The following is a 27,196-nucleotide window of genomic DNA, read 5'->3' on the forward strand; positions in this document are numbered from 1 at the left end:
AGAAATTCCTATTGCAGACACATCAGAAATCAGTGGAACCAGCAAAGAGTGTAGAATGTTGGAAGGTAGGAACACCTGCTGCAAGGATTACCCCGTCAGAGCCTGTAGAATTGCAAACGAGCAGTTTGAACAAGATCCAGATAGTAATAACATGTAGATTCTCATGAAGTCCTCTGCAGGTGGCTGCATGGAAGGGGATCGGTACCACGGCCCAGTGATAGGGTCAAGCTCACAATCCGGCCACAGCCATCAGGTTTGGGCCACTTCACCTACAGAGCTGTGCTGAGGATTTTCCCTCATCCTTGGTGTCCCGAGGCAGAGGAGTGTTGGACTGACGGGATGGGCACAGCTGCTGGAATTGTGCTTGTCCTGACAACTGCGAAGAATTTAATCGTTTTTCTTTGGTGCCTTCAAACTAAGATGACATCGCGTTATACTCCATACGTGAATTAATGTGCCTTTGCTATGTGGCATTTTCAACCTGCGATGTATCTACTGCCTGGAACACAGTGCCCCTTGCTATACCAGCAGTCCCGTACTGAACCTGAACTTTGGTGAGGAGCTAAAACTGGAGGAGCACATTTTCAAGTGTGCGGAGAATGTCTGAATAGTCCATGAACACCACTAAGACCTTTATTTTAAAGGTAAGCAAGATTTTTATTTTAAAAGCAAACACACGTATACGCATAAGCAAAGAATTGTGGTTTTGTAATTTCGGAAGTGTTCTGTCCAGTGATCTGATTTAGTTAAAGTCATTCAGGAATAAACCTGATGTGTTTCTGGTTTTGTATCCTACAAGAAGGGATCCAACATAGAAGGGATCTGTAAGTGTACTTGGGGAAAACAGAATCTTATAATAACAGGAAGTGATTTTTTGTATAAGGATAGTAGAAATCATTATTATTTTCTGTACTGTATAACGATACAAAGATGGACACACCTTATGGAAAGTGCACTTTATTTTAAGTATGTAAAGATGTCACAAAGAAGGTGATCTGTCTTTAAACTCTCTTGCTTCTTCTGACAAGTGTAACTCCACCAAAAGTAATAGTCTGTAGATGACAAATACACGCAACTTGTATTTCATTTGGACTTCAGGATATCTATTCATAGTTAAGTCATTAGAAGTTTCTGTAATCCATTTATAAATCCAGATTATCACAGCAGAACATTCTACAGAGTTTAGATTAGATTAGATTAAATCCACCACTTACCTCTACCATTTCATTTCCTTTAACTTCTTGCTCATGTGAGAATTTGTCTGATTTGCACACAAGCTTCCCATTTGTCAAGTGCACAGTACACTGTTGAAGCAGATTAAAAACATAAAATATGGGAGATTTTGAAATTCAGGTAAGAGATAGATAGGAATTGACTCCAGCATAGCTAGGAAATAAATGCAGGTCATGCTAATGCTTTGTAATTACATCCGTTGGTTGAAGCAGGAGTATTCTAATAAGAATTTTAGAAGAAATGCTTATGTTGGTCGAAATGTGTACAAGTGCTCTATTTTCATTTATTTATTTATTTTTGCTAAAGGCAATGGTAAAAACAAATCTCACTGGTGCACAGAAAGTGAAGTGTAAGGGTGAGCAGGGAGATCACCTGTTTCTGAAATACATTACCTTTAGCTTTTTGCCATCCATAGTAGTAATGTCAGCCTCTTTTCCAAGTGTAAAGGAGTTAGTCACAGTCTGCTTGGGTGTTTTTGATGTCACAACAAAGTCATTTCCTTTTTGTTGTATTTCAACAATAGGCTTGATATCTCGAGCCATTTTGATAAGGTCTTCTGGCAGTGCTGTGAAGAAAGACAACAAAGGACGACTTCTATTATGAATTTGTGTATTTATATGAAATAGCAATGAAGGTGCAGGATGTACAAACCAATAACAGAAAACGATCTCCAAGGTTGAAGGCAAATGCTGTTTTGGGTTCCTCACTTCTCTATGGACATAGTATTCCATTCCATCTAGGCTGTATGGATTTTGGTACTATAATGACCTTGAAGTACTTTATCAGTGTGTCTTCAACATGACTTGAAAGTACCATCTACAGCAGTAAGGTGTAGGCATCATACGGCAGGACTAGGCTTTTCAACTATAACTGAGCTTTAATTCTACTGAAGATACTTTAGAATGTTTTGCCATGATTGTCAGAAGGGTAAGTGCATTTTTGTTTATGTTGGTACCTATGAAGTCATAACCACCAGGTTGATTCTTTACAGATTACTAAGCAGCTGTCACATGCATTAATCAGTAGAGCTATAGAAAGTGCCCGCTCTACTAATGAGCATTGAAAATCTGTAAGCCATTAACAAATTGGTTATAGTCAAATGTATTTATAACATTATGTGTTAACCAAAATAAGTCATTTTCATATATACTTATTGTTTCCTAAGGGACTTGTCATAGTTTCTTTTTTCAGAACAAACAGTGTAGAAATACTGTAATGAAAGATGTCTGCAAAGCAAGTGTTGCAAATGGAGCAAATTGTTTTAGAAGTGACTAAACACTTACCAAGAGCTTTTAGAAATTCTTCATAGTTCTCTTGAGCATAGACCTGCCAGGTGCCACTGAAAGCCATTGTGGATGAGGTGCAGTGTGAGGGCAGTGCTGCCAGCAGGACAGTTAGAGCTGTCTCTGGTCATTCAGGTGTTATTTATGGAAAGGTTAAGGACAGCCCAGACTGCAAGACTGCTAATTATTAACAGTGAAGTAACACTTATTAATCTTGTATTTGCTCTCAATGATCGTAACCTCTCGTTCATTCTGCTTTCTGCAGAGACCTACCTTGACCAACTCTTTTGGGATGTTCTGTTTATTGATGGGTCTCTGAACTCAGATAATTATTCATAATCGTTGCAAAGTGTTGCCTTGATTAATTAGTTTTATTTTTGTGCACAACTCCTACTTTTAATGTGTTTTTTTCAGATGTTCTAATGTTGATTTCTTCAGATAAAATAGCATAATTTAGATGTGAGATAATTACTATCCTGTGATAGGACAGTATATACTGTATGTGCTACGAGCTCTTGGAACTTAAATAGTGGAAATAGAGCCACAACTGCTTCTTCCAAAATTGTGGAACTCCAATTTCTTGATGACAGAGGTGGTCATGATGGAGCGAAGCAGGTATGATTTCATCCAGTAGATGTCAGTAAAGTGTATCTAAATCTGTGTTAAATGTAGGGCTGTTGTTTTTTTCCCAATAGCGACTGTACGCAGGAACATTAAAGGTAAAATTAAATATGAAACATTACTTAGAGACCAAAATTGAATAAGTAAATGAAATGCATTATTTTTCTTCTCACCAATTGCACCAAGAATTCCTCACTCAGATATAGTGAGTGATATTCCTTGCTGTCCGTGCAAGAATGATTGTTGATTTTGGAAGGCATTCACTAGATTATGTATCTTGCAATTATATTGCTTAAGTCAAATAGAGCCCATATCCCAGGGGTCACTGACCTTCCTAAGTTAACTTTTATTACAGTGTACAGATCAGTAATTCTTCTATTTAAGCAGAAAGAACAATGCTGAACTTTTTCCTACAATTTCAGTTATTTTTAGAATGTAATTTTAAAGAAAATGCAGACAAAGAGCCAGTGCCCGAAGTGGAAGAAATGTTTGTGTTTAAGCCCATTTCTCTTCTGGTTTTTATTAGCAGGGAGCATACAAGGCTCTGGGCTGAGACAACTTGTGCTCTAATTCTGGTTAATCAACCTTCAAGAAGGCATTTCTTTTATACATACTGCCATCTGCTCTGTTGTTTGTGTTTTCAGAATCACAGAGCCAGTTTGACAGAAGAATTATATTACTTTATTCATATATACATAAACAAATATCTTCCTCCCAGCAGCATTCAGTCCAGAATAGTCAGCGGGAGGTCAGTATAACTTGCTTCTCATGACTTTGGGAAATTCCTTATTACTGCAGGCTACTTAGGAAACTTCTGACTAATTTCAAAATGGAAGTACTTGACGACAGTGCTAAGGTGTCACTCAGTTTGTAAGTTTAATAACATAGATGTAAGTGTTCCTCAGCTACAAGATAATCAGTAACACACAAGGATTTAATACAAAAAAACCCTATGCTAATAGCTTGGTTCTCACGTACTGGGAAGCAAATTCTCTGTAAAAAGAGCATGCAAGTGAGTACATGTGCACACATACATTTACAAATGAGAATTGTTTTCTAGCAACAAAAAAGCAAAAATACTACAGTTACTGAAACAAAGATAAAAGTGTGAGCCTGAATTTTAGGGTGGAGAAATTCAAATGAATCCAAAGGAGTTAAGTTCCTTTTAAATTCACTGACATGTAGTTGCCTGATTTATTTGGGCTTTCTTGTTATGGTCTCACTTGGGACTTCCTTTTCTTCTGTTCCTACGGGTATCTCTCCACGCCTATAGACACTGACGGTAACCTGCCCAGTTTCGGAGCCATATTTGTTCTTAACGTAGATGCTGTATTTTCCTGTGTCTTCATTGCAGACTTTCTCTATGGTAATTGTGACAACTGTCCCCTTCACATCCATTCTGTAACGATCTTTAAATACGATAATTTTCTCATTTTTGAACCAACTGATTTCTGGGTACGGATCTCCAGAGATGCAGCAAGTTAAACACAGGGTCTATTGTAAAACAAATAGTAGAGATAGATTATGAAGACACAAATGAGCAAGGAAATTCAGATGATGTGATGATGTTAATAATTAAAAACCAGGATCAGTAAAAATCCACAGGAGTTGCTTATCTACAATATCTTTGTTCTAAACAGATTAGAACAGATTAACTTCATAGTATTCATTAAATAGCACACATACTTTTATCTTATGTCTGTGTTTCTTAAAATCAGAGTGACAGTTCCTGAAAGGTATGTGTCATTTAAGATTATTCTTGTTACTTTGCAGTTACACTGAACTTGCTGCCTAATTATGGATCCATGGAAATAGTGGTCCTCAGTTTAACGTTATTAATGTTTCTTGCAGTGTCTGTGGAACTAGAAAATACTTACATTAGTGACTTTGAGTCACTTTCACATCCTTGGTAATGAAGTGCCAGAAATGACAGTGAGCGTTTAAAACCAAGAGTGTTCTCTACAGCAGTCATTCCCCTACCTCTGTAGGCCCAGCTATCTGAGTGGTTACTCAACATTACCTTATCCTCCATGATGGTGGCTACATCTGGCAGACCTTGAACAACTCTGGCACGACCTGGGAATAAACAAATATGACCTCTTAGTTTTACTTATCAATGTACCACTTGGTTTTGTTTGGCAGAAGAAATACATTTACTTACACTTTTCTGCTATTGCTGCTTCTCTGAAAGTGAAGAGACAAAGACGAAGTTATAATAGTTTTACTTATTAAGTATTGTACCAAATACGACACTAAAAATAGATCAGTTTGACTGTGAAAATATTTAGGAAGGAACTTACTTTAGCCTTCTGTGCTCAGACAGTGCGTCCTCAAAGGCTGCAAGGAATGGAATGGTTTTAGGGAACATTGCTGTTTATTTCTTTTGACATAGCAGGTTTAATATAATGCATCAATGTTGGATTTACAGGCATTTCTGCACGAAGCTATATGTTATTAACTCTTATCTTGGCATGAGGATCTGCTGTAAGGATATCTGGAGCCTTGTACTTCCTTTCCTCAGGAGGAAGAAATCCTTCGAATGGTTTGGAAGAGTCATTATAGACTTGAAGCCATGTTCCTTCCAGGATGTCTCCTATAAGCTCTGCCAGCCTCTGGGACCCATATACATCCTGGGAGCAGCTGTCCTCCCATGCCCCTCCCCAGGAGTGCCTTATGCTCAGCAGTGCTCCCTAAAGGCTTCAGTCCTTTCCACCAACCCCTTTCCCATCCCTTTGTCTTTCCTTTGGCTTTATTGGGCACTTGACTGTCCTTAACCCAGTTTAGTAGCATGCTTTCACAGAGCTGTAGCTCCAGCTCAAATGAAAGAGAATAATCGCTGCCAGAGATTTGAAGGAATCTTGGAAAGCAGCTCAGGGAGATCCATTTTCTGTGATGCAGTTGTTGATTGAGCTTACCTTGCCCAGACAAGTCGGTTGACAGCTTGTGAGAGTCGTTCCCATCAAATAACTCCAGGATGTATTTTCCTTTGTCTGAATCTGTTGGGTTCAGTATGTGAAGCCAGATCTGATTCATTGTGCTCCCAGCTTTCAGTTTGTCACGAATTTCCAGTCGCTTCTCCCTAAATAAACAAATTATTTCATTTCAGTCCAATTTAGCAGACCTGTCTAAACTGGAGCGCTAACTTTAAGCAGTTAAGCAGTAGTACCCTCAGAAGCCTTCCCAGTGCCTATAGGGTACTCACTTGTGAAACCAGGTTGTTTTCATGTAGTCTGTGTAGTACTTCACGTCTGTGTAAATTTTGATGCCTTCGTCAGTAGGCTGAATTTTCAGAGGTGTAGCAGAAAGAGCTGGTGGTATAATTGGAAGACTGGAATTGAAGAGAGAATCCAAAAACATCTGTGCAGTTTTACATGTTATGCAAAGAAAATCCCAGGCTGCCTATTGACATTTCTCACTGGAGAATGTGACTGGTTGAATGTTGGATAGTATTCTGCCTCTGGAAGGCTCCTCCTTTAGCCAGCAGAGAGCAGAAAAATGTCTTCATCTCTTCTGGAGACCTATGATACATACCTCACAGACAGAAATAGTACAACCTGCCCAGATTCACATAGCAAATGATGTGACAGGGAGAAGGCTGCTGGCACATACAGGTCACAGAAATAATTTGTAAGTGCAGAGGGTTTTGTGTCCCTCAACACATTTACTGACCACCCGTGGTGGTTTAAAGGTGCTTCTAATGCCACAGTAATATTAAAAGGGCATTATTTTACTTGAGGCAGTACACACTGACCTCTGGATCCAGGGGCAGCTCCTGCACTGTTTGCTCTGATGGCAAACTGTGGGTGCTGGCACCCCACCCTCTTCCCCTGCTGTTATTATTGAGGAGAAAAAGACATACCACTGATCCTACACAGCTCCTTGAGAAGGTCTTCAAAGGCTGCAAAGATATAATGATATCTAAGTATCTGTAAATACAGTATTAAGCAAATCACATTCAATCCACCAACTTAATTTTCTTATATCTGTTATTCATTGTCTTTTTCTGCTGTAAAGCTTACTGGACATGGAATTTTTGCCACTGATTCATTTATGTTTTGATGCTGGTCATTTCTCACTACATTTAGATGTTCCTGTCTTTGTTAGCACTCAGTGTGTAACTAAGGCAGGAAGCTGAAATAACATGGCATTTATTTTGTGCTTTGTGTTGTCTTTAACTGATATTCAGTGGTTGGAGTGTAGTTGTGAATTTCGATCCACTGGTGGAGTTGCAGAGTGGAAACAGAAATGTGTTTCCTGGGTGGTTTGGACTGGCTGAACTTCCAGGGCTGAGAATTTGTTTGTGGATTATCAAATGAATTCTGGCATAGACAGATAAAAAGAGTAGGGAGTGTATACAAAGCCCTCTGAAGACACATTCTGTTCACTGGGCTTTGTTTAACTTTTGGAGAGCAAGAGATTTGATTTTTTTTTTAATCAGTGCATTTTATGACATGAAATACTTTTGATTTTTAAAATGATCACCATGCATACACATATGTATATAAAAACTAAGTTCTCCTACTTCCTTTTATGAGATCAAGTTGGGTGTAGTCCTCTCCTCGGTCATCTGAAACAACTGCTTTGTATTGACCCTCATCTGCTTTGGTTATCTGGCAAATATGTATACAAATATATAATGTTAAACTATAAATAAATAAAAACCCACAACAGAATTTTTGCATGCCATTGAAACAGGACACAAAACAGCTGAGGTTTTCTTTCTTCGGGTTTGTCTCCAGAACAGGAAACCTGTCATAATCAGAAAACCTGAAGAGCCCCCACTTTTCTTTTTAGCCTGTTAAAAACATCTCATTTCTAATTCATCAGGCTATAACGTTAATTCTTCTTTCGTTTAGTTGGCACCACCCAAAACACATACAGACTGTTAAGCATGAGGCCAACAATTATTTTTTGCAGGTTAGTGTGGTTACCAAAGCCACTGAATTACTTCTCTGGTTTTCACCTTTTGAATATGAAGAGCTCCTATCCCAGTCTGTGGGTCAAACACGCCACCTGCTCGGGCTTTCTTATTGAAGTACCACTGGAAGTTGGTGTCCTTTCTCAGATTTGTTGCCTGTTTAAAGTGAAGGTTTAGAAGTCAGGGTCCCAAAAGCATTTGATCCTATAAATGCAAAGATGTTCTTCTAATGTGAAGCATCACAGCAGTCCTACGGTATTGCTTGTAGAATACTGCGAGCTTCCCTCAGTTAAAAAGTCTGTTCAAGTTCTACTGTCTCTTACCCTTCATCGGTCTGCAAATAACCATTTGAATGAGCATTGTTTACTCCCAGACCTTACAATGCACATCTAAAACATAATGCTAAAGAAATTCAGACTGTGCAGTTGCACTGCATTGACGTGCATACCTTGCAGGTAAGGAGCACTTCACAGTTCTCAGTAACCTTCCATTTCAAATTCTCTACAAAATATGGACCTATAAAAGAAAATAAATATCTTGCTGTGCTGCTCCACAGCTCAAGAATGGTCTGCTGGGGTGCCTCCATCTCATGGTGAGCCCCAGCAGTGCTTCCTGGAAGGGGCAGTCACACACCTGATGTGCACCAGACACACAGTTTACATCACACAGTTATTGCTGGCTTTGTAATGTCCTAAGGCAACAGATCTTGTGTTCACTGAGGAATCAGATCTTAAAATATCAGTGAATTAATCAACATAAATAACACACTTAGTAAAGATGACACAAGTGTTTAGAGCATATGATGAAATGGCTTTGCTCAGGTTTGCCATCCTTTTGGTACAGTTCTGGCAAGTCATTAACCTTTTCTTACCCTGCTTTTTCTTCCATTCTCTGCGTTTTGCATCAGCTTCCTTTGCAACTTCAGCAAAGCCTGTGGGAGCAGTAATCAAAGTCAAAAAAAAAAAAAAGCAAAATCACACAATTTCTTCATATAACGCTGTAGAGATTCTGGTTACAGAATACATTCTCATAAAAGCTGTGACACATTTCTGATGCCCCACTGAGAACCTTAAATGGATTAGTACCACCATTTTTGATTTTACTGGACACAATATGTAATATTACTGTCATTAAAATAGGTGTCTTTGAAGACTTGAGCATTATGCATATAGGAAATGAAACAGGAGTTTGCCCATGCAAAAACACAGGCTAGAAACCCTGAAAATGGAATGTTTTAAAAGTAAGAAACACAGAATAGGGCATAGAGCACAAAATTTATCTCAGGTTTAAACAACTGTTTGTGCTTAATCATCAATAAAGAAGAATGATCATTGATGGTTCACAAGTCAAACTCATTTTGTGTTCTGAAATTACCATGTGCCAAATTGCTCTATAAAGGCACTTCATTCCCCCCACTGCTTTTAGAGAGAATCCAGTTACATGACATTTGTATGGGTAACTTCTGTTCACAGAACTTGGAAGCTTCGGAAGGTCACTTGAAATGGTCAAACTGTTCACAGGAACTGAAAATGGTGATAGATATTATATGGGGAAGTATTTGACTTATAAACTTCTTGCTTTCTATTTTTAAATAGTTAAAGAGCCTCTCTGTAGTAGCACGTATGCCGTGCATGTTTCACCCGCTGTGATTTATGTTAGTCTTTCCATGTTGCTTGCACTCATCTTCCAGTAAAATCGACACTGGTCTCTTTTCTGCATTCAATTTTAATCAGCTGTTAAATCTTAGAGGTCTTTGTCAATATAAATGATTCTATGATTCTGTGACTTTAAATGTGTGCTAAAATTTGTTCTGCACATTTTCAGTGTGTCAGTGTAACTGTCAGAAGTCCTTGGGGTCCTTACATGCCTAGAACAATTTCCACTCAGCCCAACAGTCTGTATTTGGTACTGAATTTTCACTTACTTTCATCCAGAAGAACAAGGGTGAATTGATTTTTAGCCTTTCCATCCTGCAGCTGGGCTGTGTACACTCCTTTGTCATCATCACAGAAGTTTTGGATTATCAGTTCAACCAGACCTTTTCCTTTGACAAAGTTTATTTTATGTGTCTGCATAAAACAGAGCAAATATAATAAATTCAGTAGTTTTTCAGATATAAGACAGTCCTTCTCTATGTGTGTCCTTATCTATTTCCCTCATCTCACAGGTACAAAGAACCAGTACATTCTGATATTCTATATCCTGAGATTCATCTGTTGTTTGTTTAAGTGGTTGGGTATAATAGAACTGCACAGAGCAAAACCTTCCTCCAGGACAGTTTCTGTTACAAGCGTGTAATACAATGTCTTCTTTTTTGTTGTGTCTTACAGACTTCTGGGCTTACAAGGATCTCTGTGATTTTTAGTATAATGGAAGTGGTGCTCATAGTTACGTATCTGTGGCATGTAATCGCATGTTTGGGCAATGATAAATAATATTCCACCCTCTGACACCTTGCAAGAGCTACTGACTCCTCTATACACACCTCGAAACCTGCCAGATGCTCACATGCAAATACCATCATTATGCCTTACTGCCTTGTTTGCTCTAGGCACATACTATCATTACAAAGAACTTGGCAAACATTTTGTAGTCATGCATTTCTGTGCTAGTTCAGCAGTGCAGAGAGTTCAGTTCTAACAATGGACAAGGTCTACAGTAGGTTTACTACATACTGCTTTAAAATGAGAAAAATAACATCAACAAACAAAAATCAACAAAAAACATTGCAATGAAATTCTGAAATTTTTTGTGTACTCCTATCCCTTTTTTAATCCCTGCTTTTTATTTGCTTTATTTTTCTTTATTGGCTGTTCTCCCCCCCCCCCCCCCCCCCCCCCCCGTTTTTAATTGTTTTGGGTTGTTGTTTTCTTTTCAATTCCCTTCCACTTTCCCTTTTCATTTCCCTTTCCTGTTTTTCTCCCGATGTTAGATCTGGACAGCTTGAGAGTCAGACAGCTGGCTTTCTGTTTAGGCACAGTGTGAAACCAAGCCTCAGAGCCTCCCAAAGACACACATCAAAATGTCTGATGGGAATTTAGAAAATGCGGTATGTGCCCAGTTGGTCTATATCCCTGTTCAGGAAGGGGAAAATAAGTCAGAATTAAAAATACCAGAACATACTGGTGTGCTTGTAAGCTCCTTCTCATTGAAGATTAAATGCAGCTCTGCATTTGGTGACAGCTTTTCAACCTCCAACCACAGCCGCACTTCTCCTTTCTCCAGAACATCAACATTCCATCCAGATATCAGCTTTATTACTGGAAAACAAAGAGAACTGCCAATGGGAATTCGTATGTAAGCCACAGAATTCGGCTGAGCCCAGATTGTGCCAGTGTTCCCCTTTCAAAATCTGTATGTCTGGAAGTGGCTTATTACTCATGCAACTTACATGGGTTCCTGATTTCATGGCTACGTTTCAGTAACTTGTCCAGATCTGAAATGAAAAAAATAACAAATTGTTTAGATTAGACCAAAGCAAAATCATTATAGCAACTGGATTTAACTTGTCAGTGAGCCTTATTTATGTCAAGAAGATGATAAGTACAAAAAGTTCCAAACAGGGAGGACTAGAGAAGGTGGTGGACATAACTCTTAGTCCTGTCTGAAAAGAATGTTGGTTATATCAACTCAGGAAATACAGTAGAGAAGTTTTAGATAATTACGACAGTGTGTGTGAAATCTGAACTCTAATGGAAAAATGACTTTCCAAGATCATCATAACTTAGGAGCCTGAAAATGAAACTGTCCTTTGTCAGGGAATGAGAAACATCTTACCAATGACACCACTATCAGTAAGTGACATCAGCCACCATTATTCTGGGAGAAGCTTTCCTTTAGACATCTAATATTAGAAAATTATGGCTCATGAGATTTTTGTGCTTCTTAATTATAAGTTTTTACCTTCTTGCGTTAAAGTGCAGCTGGCAGAGATATCGTCATCTACATCTGTGACCTCCACTGAGTATATCCCCAGATCCTTTTCTGATGGATCTTTCAGTATAAGCTTAGATCTTAGAAATAAAGGTAATAATGCAATGTTATTTTTCACTCAAAAATTATGTTGGTGATTTTTTTTTTAAGAAAAGAAGACAGCACATTTGATACATCTGCAACATCAAATATAGCACTTATAGTCATTTGTATGTGACACTGAGGAGCAAGTGTACATATCTCTCTGCACATTATCTACTCACTTATTGCCTTGCTCTTCTGTCTGAACTCTGTCAGCATCTGGTGGTCCTTCATAGTCCTTTGACCAGATAAATTCAGAGGAGTCATTCTTTTCAGGAGCTTCAAAAGCCATATAAATGAACCCTTCTTCATCCACCCCAAGTTCAATTTCATTTGTGCCTGAATGACAGATTGAAAAGGAAAAAAGCAAACCAAAATGTTACTGACAAAAACAGATCAGGGTTCAGCTTCTCAGGTTGGATATTAGGAAGAATTTCTTCTCCCAGAGACGCCTGGGAAGCAGTGGGGTCACCATCCCTGGCAGAGTTTAAGGAGAGGGTGTAGGTGGTGCTTAGAGATGTGTTTTAGTCAGCAGTATTGGTGGCAGGTGGGTAGTTGGACTGGATAATCTTAGAAGCTTATGCAGCCGTAATGATTCTGTGATTCTGGACATTGGATGTTAAAGCCAGAATGTACAGCTAGAGTAAATTCATTTGGGCAGATTGGTTTACTAAGCTTTATTTTGACTGGGCCTTTTTCTTGCCCTGGAATGTGTATCTAAAATTTAATAAATCAGGGTTTTTTATGGGAATCAACATAGCACGTACAGACACAGCCATTCATCGCTCAGTTTCTTACCAGGCTTGCTTTTAGCCACCACGGGATCTGAGGAGAGTGAAGGGGGTCCAATTCCAGCCTTGTTCAGTGCTCTTACTCGGAAAATAAAGCATTTCCCTGTGTCTAGGTCTGAAACCTGTAGGAACCAGTGATGGGAATTAATAAGCATTTCAAAGCAAAACTTGGATACTGAGTGCATGTACAAACCTTCATATGAGTGTTGGCTGTGGTCTGCTTGTTTATTTGCTTCCATTCCTCTGTCCCTTCTTCACACATGTCTACATAATACCCTGTAATTGGACCTGCACCTGTGTACAGCGGTGCTTGCCAGTGCAGCATCAAGGAGGAGTCTCTCACTTCAGTGAACTTCACATCATAAGGAGGACCTGCTCAAGGAAGAGTGTTCTGTCAGGTGATGGCAGTAAAGACTTGACACATCGTTCAGATTTGAAATCAGAAAGCAGAGTTTTATGATAAGACGTGAACAGTGGGTCCAGAAGCAATGCTTTCCATGCTAATTAACTGTAGAGATAGGTTCTAGGAAAAAAAAAAGCACACATGATTTAATGTTATCAGCTATGATCTAATAACGTTAAGATATTAGAGCTATATTCTTATTTTTCTAGAAGTAGTGCTACTAAAAATAGCTCGATGCTTTGTCAGTGAAATGTGGAAATGGTGCCTTACTTTTGAATCAGAACGTCCCTAGAAGTGTTGGTGTGCATTTGTATACTGGGGCCTCACCTTACACAGACTTACAGTCTTGAGAAGACCCTCAGAGTCACTGAAGAGTGAGAACAGAACTAGTATATGTGAAAGTGTTTTTCTGCCTGTTCATTTTGCGAGAGGTACCTGGTTCTGGCATTGTCCATTCCTCACATTTGAACAAGTCACTGGGTTCAGATACTTCCCCAACACCTGCCATGTTCACTGCACGTGCACGGAATTCATACAGGTGGCCTTCCTCAAGGTTGCAAACCTTTGGGTTCAGAAATGCAGAGAAATTAATAGCATGGCCTTGCATGGTGGTAATCTGATGGGAGTATGAAGAAAGTTCTGGACTGGAGGAAATAGAAGAGAGCACCTTATCCCAAGTTAAAGCCGTGGTTCCCACTACACACAAAGGACAGCACTGTGTCTGAAATTAATACCGTGTAAACTTGTTGAGGAATCGGCTGCATATTGACTTCATGCCAGTCTAGCTCAGATGCATCATGCTGATCTAGGAAATAACCCAGAATCTTTGTTCCTCCTTTACGCTTTGGGGGTTTCCAGCCAATGGTCATGCTGGTCTTCCCACAGCTCAGCAGAACAAACCCGCGTGGTGCTGATGGGCGAGCTGTGCACAAAGGGAGAGACAAAAGGCAGCAGTGCTTAGTACAGGTTTGGAAAGGGTGGATGTAGTACTTAGGAACGTGGTTAAGCAGGTAATACCTCTGGTGGGTGGGTGGTTGGACTGCATGATCTTTTCCAACATTAATGATTCTATGATCTAGGGATTAGGGAAGGGGGGTACGTATTGGACAAACCAGGTTGGGGAAGTCTCTATGTTCATTTCAGATCTGATTCTGTTTATGTCTCTTAGTATCACTTCTGCTGTGTAAAAGTATTTGGATGGGACCAGACTCTTGTTAAGATGTCACAAGAAAAGTCACGGACGTGCTTCAGGGCATTTCATGCATGTTGCTTTATAGTTTGCTGGCTACAAAAGATGGAAGCCGTGGGTTGATATAACGGTGACCACTGAGGGTTGGCCACTGACTCGTGGTGGGGAGGTCTTTGCAAGTTCTCTAGAGTAATTCACATTGCTGATTTCAAGGTACCAGGACAACAGTACATTTTAAATGATCACTTGTACCAGTGCCAGACGAGTACTAAAAATGTGACATATTGCTGAATCAAATTCTAGTTAACATTGCCCACCATTTGCAAGTATAACTGACAACAGAAGCAGCAGGATACAAGAAAATCAGTTCCCTGCTGCTTTCCTTATCTTCTCAGTATTATTGCCATGATGTGTAATAATATCTGTGCATGGCAGATAGGTCTTGGAGGGATTTACATGCATGTCTGTTACTTACCTATTGCTGGCCGTACAGTGATAGGGTCCGTTTCTGGTGAGCTTTCGCTCAGTCCTGCCTCACCAACAGATCTCACACAAAAGACATACTCCTTTCCAGCCTTCAGCCCAGGAACAGTAAATCTAGAAGAAAAAATTACTGTGTTTGTGTTGTTCAAAAAACAGGTGAAAGGTCTTTGGAATAGATGGCAATATATTTTAATAAGACACCGTTCTTTGCAAAATCCTTATTTGCTATACAAATTAAAGAGTCACATGAAATAGTTACTGATAGGTCAGACAATAGTTATAGATCAGATTCCAAGGGGTGGCACACTGCTGCCTGGCACTGCCTGTACAATAAACAGGACTTCTAATGGACGTCTAGGTTGATGTGTGACCCTCACAACTAAGAGAGATTTTCTAAATACTCTGTGTGTGACACCAATGTTCTCTGCTGGAAAGCAAACAGAAAAATGGAATGCGGCTCTACCAGTCATGCCATGCAGTGTATCTGCTGCTGACTGAGAGCCTATGATGATACACACAGACGTTGCTGTCAGTCCAGCTTTAGGCATAAAACCACGACTGGGCGCTTTGCTGATGCGCAGTGCTTAATGCTAAAAGAGGATATGGTGTTTGCGTGCATGCCTGTGTATTCAGTGAAGGAAGTTCTTTTTTTATCTGAAATATGACTCTGTCCATAAAGAGAGGAATGAAAGCTTGCACCCTGTCTCAGTGGAGTACAATAGCTGCACTCACTCATTACACATCACAGGCTTATTATTGACGGTTTGCCATTCGTCTGTCCCAGTCTCTCGACAATATATGTAGTAGCCCAGAGGCTCCAGATCATTCTTTAATTTATCCCACTGCAAAACAACAGATGTTTTGGTGTCTCTGAAAGCTAAAACCTGAGACGGTGGTGGTAAAGGAGCTAGAAAAGAAAAAATAAAAACAGAAAAATAGTTATTTATTTAAAAGAATATGTAAATTCAAATGTGTTTATTAAGTGAATTCACTGATTTATTCACCTTTCCCAGAGCTCTGTATACAAATTAGAGCAAATTACCATAGAGCAAATTTCCTCATACTCCTTCCCCTGACAGCCCGTTGATTCCTGCCGTTACACCCATGTAACCTCTGAATTAAAGGAGAAACAAGACTCCTATTGACTCTCATGTGACTCCTGTATGAAATGGGACCTGCTTCACCTTTGAGAAACAAAGGACAGTATTAATGAACACTAGGGCAGCTTTAATGTGAGAATATATGAAATAGTAGGAGAAACAGCTACTCCTCTCTGCATAATGGAGGCATGGACGTGAGTCTTTGCGTATCTGACTGCTGTCTTGTCAGTCCTGGGAAGAAGCCAAAACAAATCAGCCCTCTAAGCACTGCTGTTTAATCTGAAGGCCCTAAAAGATGGCTTCTTCTGTAATCACAGTTGTGTCATTCCTTCCAACACTGATATGTAACCAAGTGCTGGAAGCATGCTTGGATTAAACACAGGCTTCCATTGTCCCTTACTTAATTAAATGTAATTCCCCTACTGTGGCTTGGTTAGATTTCTACTGCACTGACAAACTGTGAAGTAATTAAACGAGGATTTAAGGCTTTAAGAAGTTTCCTGATATCAAAGCAACGGTTGTGTAATGAAATAACATGAAGTTTAAAAGAGATGGGGTGGGGACGGGGGAACACACACTAGTTTTGTAGCACATCTCCTTTTCCATATCATTAGTGTAGCACATAGCAGTAAAATAATTACCCAGTTTTGCTCCCGCAGTGATGGGTTGGCTGGGCAGGGATGGCTCACTGATTCCGTGCTTGTTAACAGACCGCACTCGGAAACTGTATTGTTTTCCTTTAACAAGATCAAAGAGTGCAAATCTTGGGGAATTAACTGGCATATCCAGATTAACCATTTGCCAGGAGTTGCTGCCCACAAGCGACTGTAAGGAAAAAGGTGCTTTAGACCATGTGAGAAATAAATACTGCTGTCCGGGAGTAGCAGCAATTTCCTTTCTATGTGATTATATTGATGTTATTTTCTTACCTTTTCCACATAATATTGCAGTGGTTCTCTGCCTCTTGGATCCGGTTCATCCCAGGTCAAAGCCACATAATCTTCTCTGACCTCACTTGCGTGAACATTGGTGGGTGGCAAGGGAATCTTAATGTGTCCTATGGGAAGCAGAACACTTTAGAATCATACGATTCAGAGCCCATCTGGTCCCACTCCCTGCAATGACCAGGGACACCTACAGCTTCATCAGTGCTCAGGGCCGATCCAGCTTTCAGGTATAGTGTAGCATAAAAATCAATGTTATTTTAAAACAAATTATGTTTTCCTGGTGTAAAACAAGAGCCTTCAGTATAAAGGAGGAGACTTAAATATTTTGGGGACAGGAAAACCAAGATTTTTACAAAAAGTTTGTACTGTTTATGATAGTTTCTGATCCTTGTGCAGCTTACAAGTAGGTTTTGATCTCCTTGTTCCCTAACAGTCAGTTCTGAGGGAATGGCTCAGTGTAGATTGAACTTACCTTCTAGGTCATCCTTGAAAATTTCTATCATCCTGCCTTCATCATATGGTATAACTGTAATATCAAACAGGACAGTGTTATCCAGCAGGAGATACAGAGCTGTGTCAGAATGCTTGGAGATTGTTGTTAGAGATCAGAACTGAGTCATATAATTATATGCATAACTATGTGTGTTTCATGACATATTCAGTAACATTTCATACCTGTAGTGTTTTGATGTTTTCTGTTCCAGAACAGTGCTGAGGTGGGCTCAGCAAATGAACAGCGCAGCGGTGTGCTGCATTGGTATTTTTAGCATTGAGGAGAATCTGGACAAGCTGCATTCATCTGTACTGCAGCCTCACACTGTACTGAAGGAACAAATTTTCCTGGTTTTAGTACACACCTGTCACTCTCTTGCCCTTGCTGGGGTCATATGTTGTAACTGCATCACTGGTTTTTGAAGGATGACTGATCCCTGCTTTATTGACAGCCTTCACTCGGAACTGATATGCCTGTCCTTCAGCAAGGCCCAGCACAGGATATCTGCAGGTTTTCACAGGCTTTTCGTTGCACGGGACCCAGTTCTCTGACCCAGCAGTGCACCTGAAATGGAATGCATCCCATGGAGTTCCTTTGTGGTTTCCCAACGGAGCAATCATGAGGTTTCTTTCTCTAACAGATAGAAGTACAGACCTTTCAATAAAATATCCAAGGATTGGGCTTCCTCCATTATGACTGGGTGCTATCCAAGAAAGAATCAAGCAATCTTTATTTATGTCGTGGCATTTCACATTGAGAGGGGATCCAGGTGCACCGGCTGATTCTGCTGCAGCATCTGTCGGAACACCAAGCTACTGTGGTTAAGACTTTTTTCTTCTCTGTACCAAAACCTCGACTCAATAACTTAATTTTAAGCATGTCCCAGTAATACAAGTCACATTTTCTACATCTTAATCGCAACTGAATGTAAGGTTTGGACATTCCATTAATTTTAACAACAACAAAAGCACAAAATTGGGACACACTTTCTTGAGAATCAAGCAGTGAATTCTTTTATGCCAAAGTATTAGAAACTTTTGCTCTAAGTAGGACAGCATCCTGTTATTACCTCGAACAAACACATAAGTAGTTTGCTCTTTGCATCCACCCAGCGAGGGGACGCGGATTGTGTAGAATCCCTCATCTTCTTTGTAAGCACATGGCACTCTCAGAGAAGCTTCCTGGTCTTGATACTTTAGTTCCTGACGTTCTGAGTTCTGCAGCAACTCACCTGTAAAGCATGAAAAGGGCCAAGATCCACCTGAACTGGTGGAGTGAGGATCAATGTATTTGCAAATGAAAATATAAAATGAAATACAACCAACAAACTCACGACCAAAACCAAGAGAAACAAAATGAAAACAGCAAGATAAGATAAGGGATCTGCAAGGCACTCCTGATAATATACCTCACAGTTACACTCATGGACTCTGATCCTGTTTTATTGCCATCCCTCTCTGTTCTCTTTGCACACAAACGACAGAGCAAAAAGAATGGCCCTTGTCCTGAAGAGCAATCCAAGCAATAAAGAGTAATGAAATTAGTGAGTCAAAGTTACTCTTCACAGCAGGGAACAGGATGCTCTGAATATTTTAGCTCTGATATTTTATCAGTTCTACCCGAGGATGCAAAAAAATAATAACATCTCTATCTTGAGAAGAGCTGAGAGCAGCTCATGAATCCCCAACTCTAATCCTTTCCTATAAGTGTTAGATTACAGCTATGAAATCAAATGTCATATATGTATATGTATTCTGTCTGTATAAGCGTAGCTACTGCATACAAACCATCTCTGAACCAGGTAATATTTCGTTGGTGTTCAAGTAAATCAGAAGTGAAGTAACAAGAGAGGGTGAAAGGCTCCTTTTCTCTTGAAAATAGTGGTTTCAGTGAGGAGGCAAAATCTGCCTCTCTGGCAATAAGGGATCCTATGAAATAAAAATGAAATGCAGCATGAGAGAGACTTCCCAGAGACCTCTAGCTTGTAGCATATTTTTTTGTCATGTATTTAGAGGTAGCTGAGCCTTGCACTTTTCCCATGCAGGCAGGCTTACAGGAAAAGTTAGAGCTTGGGAAAGAATTCCATTGCAAAAATCAAAGAAATAACAATAACTGACATTTACTTACTCCTGTATATTTCTGAATCAAATCCCGACTCCTTTCCATAATATTCTACAAGACAAGAAGGAAATGCATTTAGGAAATCTCATGTTTATCTTCCCCTGAAATACATACAGTGACACTCAGCAAACTGCTCCTTTCCCTCAAAGCAGCTCTTAATGTGACGTTCAGAGTGTCATCATGCAGTAAAACGTCAGTTTGTTTAATGACACAGAGGTCATTCCTCATCTGGAGGGCAGCGAGTCTCCCACAGAATCCCTCTTTCAGCAGCTGTGGGTTCTTTGGAGGCATTGCCTGCACCACCCAGTGTTGCCCCAAGAGCTGTTGGTATCACAGCACAAAATGAGATGATTTGGAGCTGGAATCTAGGAACCAGTGCATTGAAACGAGATGAAACTGAGGTGCTCTCTCATCTCTAAGCCCCAAGAAATGCACATAAGGCTTTTTTTTTTTTTCATTTTGGCAATAGCAAAGCTCACTCACAAGCACAAGATGAGTGTTGCCTGTGACCAGCTGGAGAGGAAAGAAATAGAAAGAATGAGAGGGGAAGCACAGCCTCATCCCAGGTCCTGTGAGACCTTCCATGAAGCGTTAAGGCGCAGTGGGTTATGCTGCAAGAATCACAGAATCTTTAAGGTTGGAGGAGACCTCTAAGGTCATCCAGTCCAACCCACCACCTACCAGCGATACTGTTCTCTAAACCACATCCCTAAGTATTACTTCCATCCTTTCCTTAAACACCTCCTGGGTCTGCGATCCCTGCAATCCCTATGCAGCCTGCACCAATGCACCACACTTTCTGAGAATAATTTGTTCCCAGTATCCTACCTGAATCTCTCGGTGCAATTTGAGGCCATCACGTCTCTCATTCAGATCATCAATACAGATATTAAACAGGGCCGGCCCCAAAACCAACCCCTGGGGAACACCACTGATAGCACCAGCTGCCAGCTGAATCCAACTCCATTCACCACCACTCTCTGGACCTGGCCCTCCAGCTAATTTTACCCAGCAAAGAGTGAATCACTGAGCCCAGAGACCCTCACCCTGGCACCAAGGGCATTCCATACAGCATGGGGCTGAGAGAAGAACTGTGATTGGCCTGCCGGCAGGAGGAATGTTTCCAGTGGAGGAAGGATTAATGCCTTGGTATAGTCTCTATTTTCAGAAGGTTAAACGCAAATAGCAAAAAGAAGAATCATGTTACTAAGATAATGTTGGACAGGGCCAAGGGAAAAGGAAAAGCGTGGGCCTTTCACCCACAATCACAAGGAACAACATTTACAAACTTTTCAGAATGCAAGGAAGAACGGTTTAATCAGGTACTTAGCAATAAAAGGAGCAGTTCCAGCAAGCTGTTCAGCCAGTCACATCGTGACCTGTGAGTTCTCCCAAGCAAACTTGGTCACCTCCTGTTCATCTATTACCATTTAAATTGCTCCCTGGACTCTCACTGGAAGCATTCAGTTGTCTGCTGTTCTGAAGGTCTAGTCTATTCAGGCTTCTTGATAAGAAATTATGATGTATATGTGTTTGTATATGTATATAGGAAGTACGAACAGAGAAATTATGATTTTGTGAGATTGCATTGCACATTTCTTGAAAAATTTAAAAGCAAAAGAACATTTTCTACTTACTCCTGACAAGCACTGTAGCAAATGAGTTAGCCTTGCCGAACTGATTCTCAATTACAACACTGTATTCAGCAGAATCTTCCATGGAGCATCTGGAAAAAAAATATATTTCCCATCTTTTTTAGGTTACAGTCATTATAGTTCACAGGACAAATTCAGAGAGGTTCCCTTTATACAGAAAGTGTTTCAGGAGAGTCTTAATCAAGTAAAGTAAACCTCAAAGACAAGAGCATACTCTTTACCTGCTGATGCACAAGGTCAACATCCCAAACTTGTTTTTGATCTTGTATTTTCCTGCTGGGGCTAAACGGAGGTCAATGGGGACTCCATTTTTATACCTAGTTGAACACACAGGTGATATGAGGAAGAGATGAAGAGACTGATGTGATCAACCCTTCCTTTTAAAGCTAGTGATGTCTAACACCACAGAGGCACAGAAGAGGAGTAGAAAGCTGATCACATCTCTCCTTTACTGTTTTCAGCCCAAATCAATTTGAAGCAGCCTTGCAGCTAACCCTAGAATCCATTCTAAGTTTGCATGCATTTCTTCTCTAGGGCTGCTTGGAAACTACCTGTAGGCTGTTCTGTGCTGGTTTGTTGCTTCTTTCTCTCCAGGGACAGTGACCCCACCAACTCTGTGGGCAGCCTTTGCCAATGCTTCACCACTCTTTCTAAGAAGTGCTTCCTAATATCCAATCTGAACCTCCCCCAGTACAACTTAAGGCCATTCCCTCTTGTCTTCCTCATCAGGAGTTCTGATAGTACCAGCGTTATCTGCCTGCAAAGTCGTTAATAATTCAAATGTTTGCATACTTAGAACTTTCCATGGGAGGAACGGTCAATGTCGTTAACATTTCTTTCTGTCCCTTGATTAAGTAGCACTTAAATCCCGAGATTGCCTACAGGACACAGTATATAGCACCAAGGGTGGCATGGAAATCAACATGTCAGTCCTATCTCAAAGGAGCCTCATAAGATTTTCCACTGTCTTCAGGACCCACTAATTTTCACTAATCCAAATAGTGGAACTGGAGAAGGGATCTAAACTGAAACTCTGTGATCTGTTAAGCTCTCCCTTTCTTCTGTCACGACACAGATGTTACTGCTCTGGTTGCCTCCTGACTTGCACACAGACTTCTTAGCCACGCCAGCAACATGAGCTATTGGCACCGACTGACATACCAGGTCACCTGTGGCAGTGGGGAAGCCAGGACTGTACATGTCAGTGTCACTTCCATCCTCTCCCAGACTGCGTGTACTCTGAGGGGGATCCAGAACATAGGTGCTCGACCCGAACGCAGCTCAATGTATTCCTTCTCCCTGTGTGCCTTTTCTGCAGCCTGTGACAAGGGCAGACTAAATAAAGGCAGTGGAAAGAGATTGTTTTCCAGTTACACAAATTCCCTTCCATAAGGGAAGTGTGTGATAATGCTCCAGTGGCAGAGATGCAAGGGCTTGTCCTTGTTGCTGACAGTACTGAAGTGGTCCCATCACCTGATTAGGTGTGGTATCCTCTCCAGAATGATAGTCTGGGAAATCATAACCCTATAGGTATTTCTGCTATCAATACAGATATCTGATCTGACCTTCCTCCGAAGCGCTCTCCGGTCGGCTCTCACACGCAGCAGTCTGCAGTTCTTAATAACCTCCTCTTCCAACTTTTCCATCTCGTTCCCAAAACAAACTCTCTTCTGCCCCCTCTGCTCAAGCTCTAAGATGGCAGCTTCTCTTCTTAGCTTGTAATTTCTGCAACAGCGGATGTCAAAAACTGACAAAAGTTAGGATAATTCTTTTATTTTGATCTTTTTGTTTTCTTGTTTCATAGTACATATTTTTTTGCTAAATCCAAGCAAGTGTCAGGGATAGAAATATCAATTTGTGTCATATGTAGCATGATGTCAGGCAATTGTGCCTCACAGAAACCTACAGTGATACCATGAGTTATAATCCTTCAATGACACATAAGGGGGATCTGCTATTAATCAGTTCTAATCACACGTGGAGAGCTGGCAGAAGAGCTAAAGAGAGGAAAGATGCTGCAAACTACTTGTGTTGTTCAGCCATTGCAGAAGGATGGACAGCAGGACCAGGGCCAAGATTTTCTATAAAAGAGGAGGTAGTTCTATCTGTTACCATTATTTGTTAATTTGAATCTGTTATTTTCCATTTATTCCCATGAAATATGGTTTCTCTTGTGCTTTTGCTTGTGAGAAGAGTAATGTTACTCAGCACTGCAGGAAGCAAGGGAATATAGTTTAGTGTCCTGCATTTTCAGATGGTGTTTTTCAAAGAAAAACCTCTTGATAGAACCTGTTCTTTTTGCTTCAAATGAAATGAGTTGGAACCTGTGGCCCCCATAGAAGGGTGATATTGGACACAACACTTGTTTTTGTTATAGTGATTTTTGACTTACCGTGGTGTTTCAGAGGTCAAGGCAAGGGCAGCTGCTATGGATAACTCCGAAAGGCTGAAAGTTTCTTCTTCCTCACTTCCAGAGACAGATGCACATAAAAAGAAGCCAGACAGTTGCCCATAATTTCATAAATTAAACATTCAACAAAGCTGTGAGTGTTCAAAACTGAGTGCAGTCCTTCAGAAAGTCCCATGTGGACCAGATTTACTGAGGTAATCCCTAACTCTGGGCCTCACCTGGTTTTGAACCTTTTCTTGCTAGTCATGGAGGTCATCTGCAACCTCTGCTGCCTCTCCTCCTTTTGTTCCTCCTCTCTGTGGTGGAAGAATGTTTGAGTTCCCATGCTGTGAAGTCAGAGTCAAACTTTCTTGCTGTAATAGAATAAAACATAAAGTGACTTTCAATCAAGGCGGCTTAACAAAGTCCTCTTCAGTTAACGTTATGTCCTTACTTTGCTTTGATATTCAAATGCCGTGAACAAAAGTTCATATAATGTTGACCTCTGTCATTTGAACTAAGAGATGTGTATTGTGACCCATCAGCAAAAAGTGGACTCAGACAAATAAATTAAAGTCTTTAAAGGTGGCCGAAGTTTAAACAGAAGAGTAAGCAAGTGGAATTCTATGGGCTGATCTGTTTTCTGAAGGCTGATGCTCTAAAGCCACTGGATATTCTTCCAGGGTGTTCCATTAGCTCAGACCCCCAATATAGCACACAGGCAAGTGAGGAGAACCATGAGAAGGGAGATGAGAGGAACACTGATAAAATGAGATACAGAACATCAGATATGGAACTATGAATGAAAAGTTTAAAATATAAGCAGATTTTCAGTCTGGAAACTATGTTGTGGGGGGAGTGGATGCCAAATAGCCTGTGCCCTGCCATCCAGACTAATTGCACCATGTTCTGACCCTGCCTGGCTGTGGCAGAGGTTGGATCACATGCAGTGCTGCTGCAACAGGACAGGAATTACCTGGGGCTGTATTAGCTGGGATTAATCATTTGCTGACACAGAGCAGTTCTTCCCAGCGTATATCCCAGCTGCATACCAAAGCTGCTGACATTTACAGCGAGTACTTCAAAAGGGTAATGCTTTATCCAGTCCTGTGAGTGCATCCTGAGGAATCACTTGTTTCTCCGTGGAAACAATTAGTGATGCTCTCTGGTCTCAGTGATTCTTGCAGCATAACCCACTGCACTTTAAGGCCTCATGGAAGGTCTCACAGGACCTGGGATGAGGCTGTGCTTCCCCTCTCATTCTTTCTATTTCTTTCCTCTTTAGCTGGTCACAGGCAACACTCATCTTGTGCTTGTGAGTGAGCTTTGCTATTGCCAAAATGAAAAAAAAAAATTACTTATGTGCATTTCTCGGGGCTTAGAGATGAGAGAGCACCTCAGTTTCATCTCGTTTCAATGCACTGGTTCCTAGATTCCAGCTCCAAATCATCTCATTTTGTGCTGTGATGCCAACAGCTCTGAACGTCACATTAAGAGCTGCTTTGAGGGAAAGGAGCAGTTTGCTGAGTGTCACTGTATGTATTTCAGGGGAAGATAAACATGAGATTTCCTAAATGCATTTCTTTCTTGTCTTGTTGAATATTAAGGAAAGGAGTTGGGATTTGATTCAGAAATATACAGGAGTAAGTAAATGACAATTATTGTTATTTCTTTGATTTTTGCCTCCTGAAGCAGTGGAGTTCTTTTCTGAGCTCAAGCCTGCCTGCATGGGAAAAGTGCAAGGCTCAGCTACCACTCTGAATGTTCAACAACAGCCATTTCTTCCTGCTTTGCCTCTGTGGAGATGTAATGGTGCTGAAGCACACTTGCCAATCTCCTCCTGTCTTATGCTCCATTCTTGGAATTTTCCCTTGATGGATTTTTCACAGCATTTTAGTTTTACCTCTTTTTAATCCTACATAATAAACATGACAGCCCCCCATCTCTGACAAGCATTCTGATTTTCTGTGAAGGTAAACAAACAGTGGAAGACCAGCCCATGGAGAAGCACAGCTGTACGGCAGAGCAGTGTTTGGTTAGAGCAAAGTATCCCCAGATGCAGGTGAAAATACAGATTTCCTCAGTAGATGCTGACTTTGACTGAAACAAAGAAGCACTGGCAAGTACAAAACATGGGAAAATAAAACAGATCTTTACAGAAAAATATATCATTTTATTTCCCAGAATGTGACACCCTTCAGGACTACTTAAGCTGCAGAATGACTGCAGGGCATCAAATCTTTGCTTCCACATAAACAGTTACCATTCCGAGGTTATTTTTAATATGTACAGTTTTCTATTTTTTCCTGGGAATTTTCCAGTGTTCTATAATCTGGTGTTTGTTGCAAAGCAATAGAGTTCTGAGCAGTTAAAATACTCATTTTTCAATCCATACATATGCATTTTTCTTGAGAAATCGATAAAGCAGAATAGATTCATGCGAGCAAACACAAATTAAAACTAGTTTCCTAAGAACAAAACTGGAAAAACAGCAACAACACTTCAAAGCAGATCAAAGCAATCCCAAAGCACAACCCATCTCTGAGGTGCAATGCAAATAAAGGGATCATACAAAGATGCTGCTATAAAATGTTTAAAATCCTGCTGTAAACTGGAGTTTATTTGCAGACAAATCAACTTACCCTATGAAGACTACAGTGAGAGTGCCTGTCTCCACGAAAGAGAAGGGACAAAGGAGCGTTTCTTATTCCCCTTTGACGACACTAAGAATGACTCTCCCCAAAAGAATGTTCCCCATGTTGGAGTGCCCATCCTAAAGTCTTAAATATAGCATCCTGCCGTGCCATTGCTGTGACAATGGGGAGACCCATGCAGGGCTGCCTGAGCCGTTTACTGCAGTGACAACTAATTGCAAACTGATTTTTAGGTCAAGCAAATTATTGCCATTGCCAAGTGATGCAACAAACAAGAAAAATTTGGGTATCTGAACATTGTATCATTCTCTGCTTCTTTAGGATAGGAGCTCACAGAGGAACAGAAAATAATTACGAATGTTTTAACCTCTTCTAGGAATTTCCCTTGGTTCAGCACTGCCTTTGCTGCATAGTGGACTGAAATAATTTATTGTGACATCTCTTTAGTGAATACCAATCCCAGCCAAATCATGTCAGTGTATTATTAGATCAGGGTCAACGCCAGCTCTTACGTTTCAGCTGGCTATGACTATTATGTGTTCCTCATAAGTAAATGAAGTCTTGATTCTGGGAGGAAGTCATTCTTAATGTCATCAGTGGGGAAAATGAAGTGCTTGGTCTCAAAATAAAAACACTCATTCTGAAAAGAAAAAAAAAAGATTTACATGCACTACATGGGCAACTTGCCCATGGCCAGGAGTTGGAACGAGGTGACCTTGAAGGTCCCCTCCAACCTAAGCCATTCCATGATTTAAGTCCTCTGAACTAGTGAGTGTAATGCTACTGCTTTGTACTGTGATCCAGCTGCTGTGCAAGTTCATTCATGCAGCTCTGCTGCACCATTCCTCCCCATCACAGTGATATTTAGGCCACAGTGATGCTAGAGAGAAGCTATAGTCTGT

General features: G+C 40.5%; 2 protein-coding genes across 2 annotated transcripts; both read right to left on the reverse strand.

Moving 5' to 3' along the window:
- Window positions 1–1,001: 1,001 nt before the first annotated feature.
- On the reverse strand, window positions 1,002–2,583 carry LOC140261645 (fatty acid-binding protein, liver). The gene is made up of 4 exons (XM_072355293.1): window positions 2,517–2,583; window positions 1,626–1,798; window positions 1,215–1,304; window positions 1,002–1,052 (listed from the first exon to the last, which is right to left on the reverse strand). Exons 1-4 carry the CDS (start codon window positions 2,581–2,583, stop codon window positions 1,002–1,004), a joined length of 381 nt encoding a protein of 126 aa, XP_072211394.1.
- A 1,667-nt stretch (window positions 2,584–4,250) lies between these two features.
- On the reverse strand, window positions 4,251–26,426 carry MYOM3 (myomesin 3). Its single transcript, XM_072355292.1, has 37 exons — window positions 26,283–26,426; window positions 23,880–24,014; window positions 23,644–23,718; window positions 22,817–22,976; window positions 22,413–22,570; window positions 21,473–21,568; window positions 21,234–21,322; window positions 19,603–19,647; window positions 19,263–19,403; window positions 18,545–18,706; window positions 18,130–18,271; window positions 17,840–18,039; window positions 17,455–17,508; window positions 16,965–17,092; window positions 16,677–16,860; window positions 15,668–15,842; window positions 14,928–15,049; window positions 13,998–14,185; window positions 13,699–13,825; window positions 13,054–13,232; window positions 12,868–12,982; window positions 12,252–12,408; window positions 11,959–12,068; window positions 11,447–11,491; window positions 11,179–11,315; window positions 9,980–10,124; window positions 8,927–8,986; window positions 8,504–8,571; window positions 8,101–8,211; window positions 7,660–7,747; window positions 6,997–7,035; window positions 6,340–6,445; window positions 6,053–6,216; window positions 5,438–5,474; window positions 5,299–5,321; window positions 5,158–5,213; window positions 4,251–4,631 (listed from the first exon to the last, which is right to left on the reverse strand). The coding sequence occupies exons 2-37, from the start codon at window positions 23,984–23,986 to the stop codon at window positions 4,332–4,334; spliced, it is 4,293 nt and encodes a 1,430-aa protein (XP_072211393.1). The 5' UTR covers window positions 23,987–24,014; window positions 26,283–26,426; the 3' UTR covers window positions 4,251–4,331.
- Between the last annotated feature and the right edge of the window lie 770 nt (window positions 26,427–27,196).

This window comes from Excalfactoria chinensis, chromosome 22, assembly GCF_039878825.1.
Source record: "Excalfactoria chinensis isolate bCotChi1 chromosome 22, bCotChi1.hap2, whole genome shotgun sequence".
Lineage (NCBI taxonomy): Eukaryota > Metazoa > Chordata > Aves > Galliformes > Phasianidae > Excalfactoria > Excalfactoria chinensis.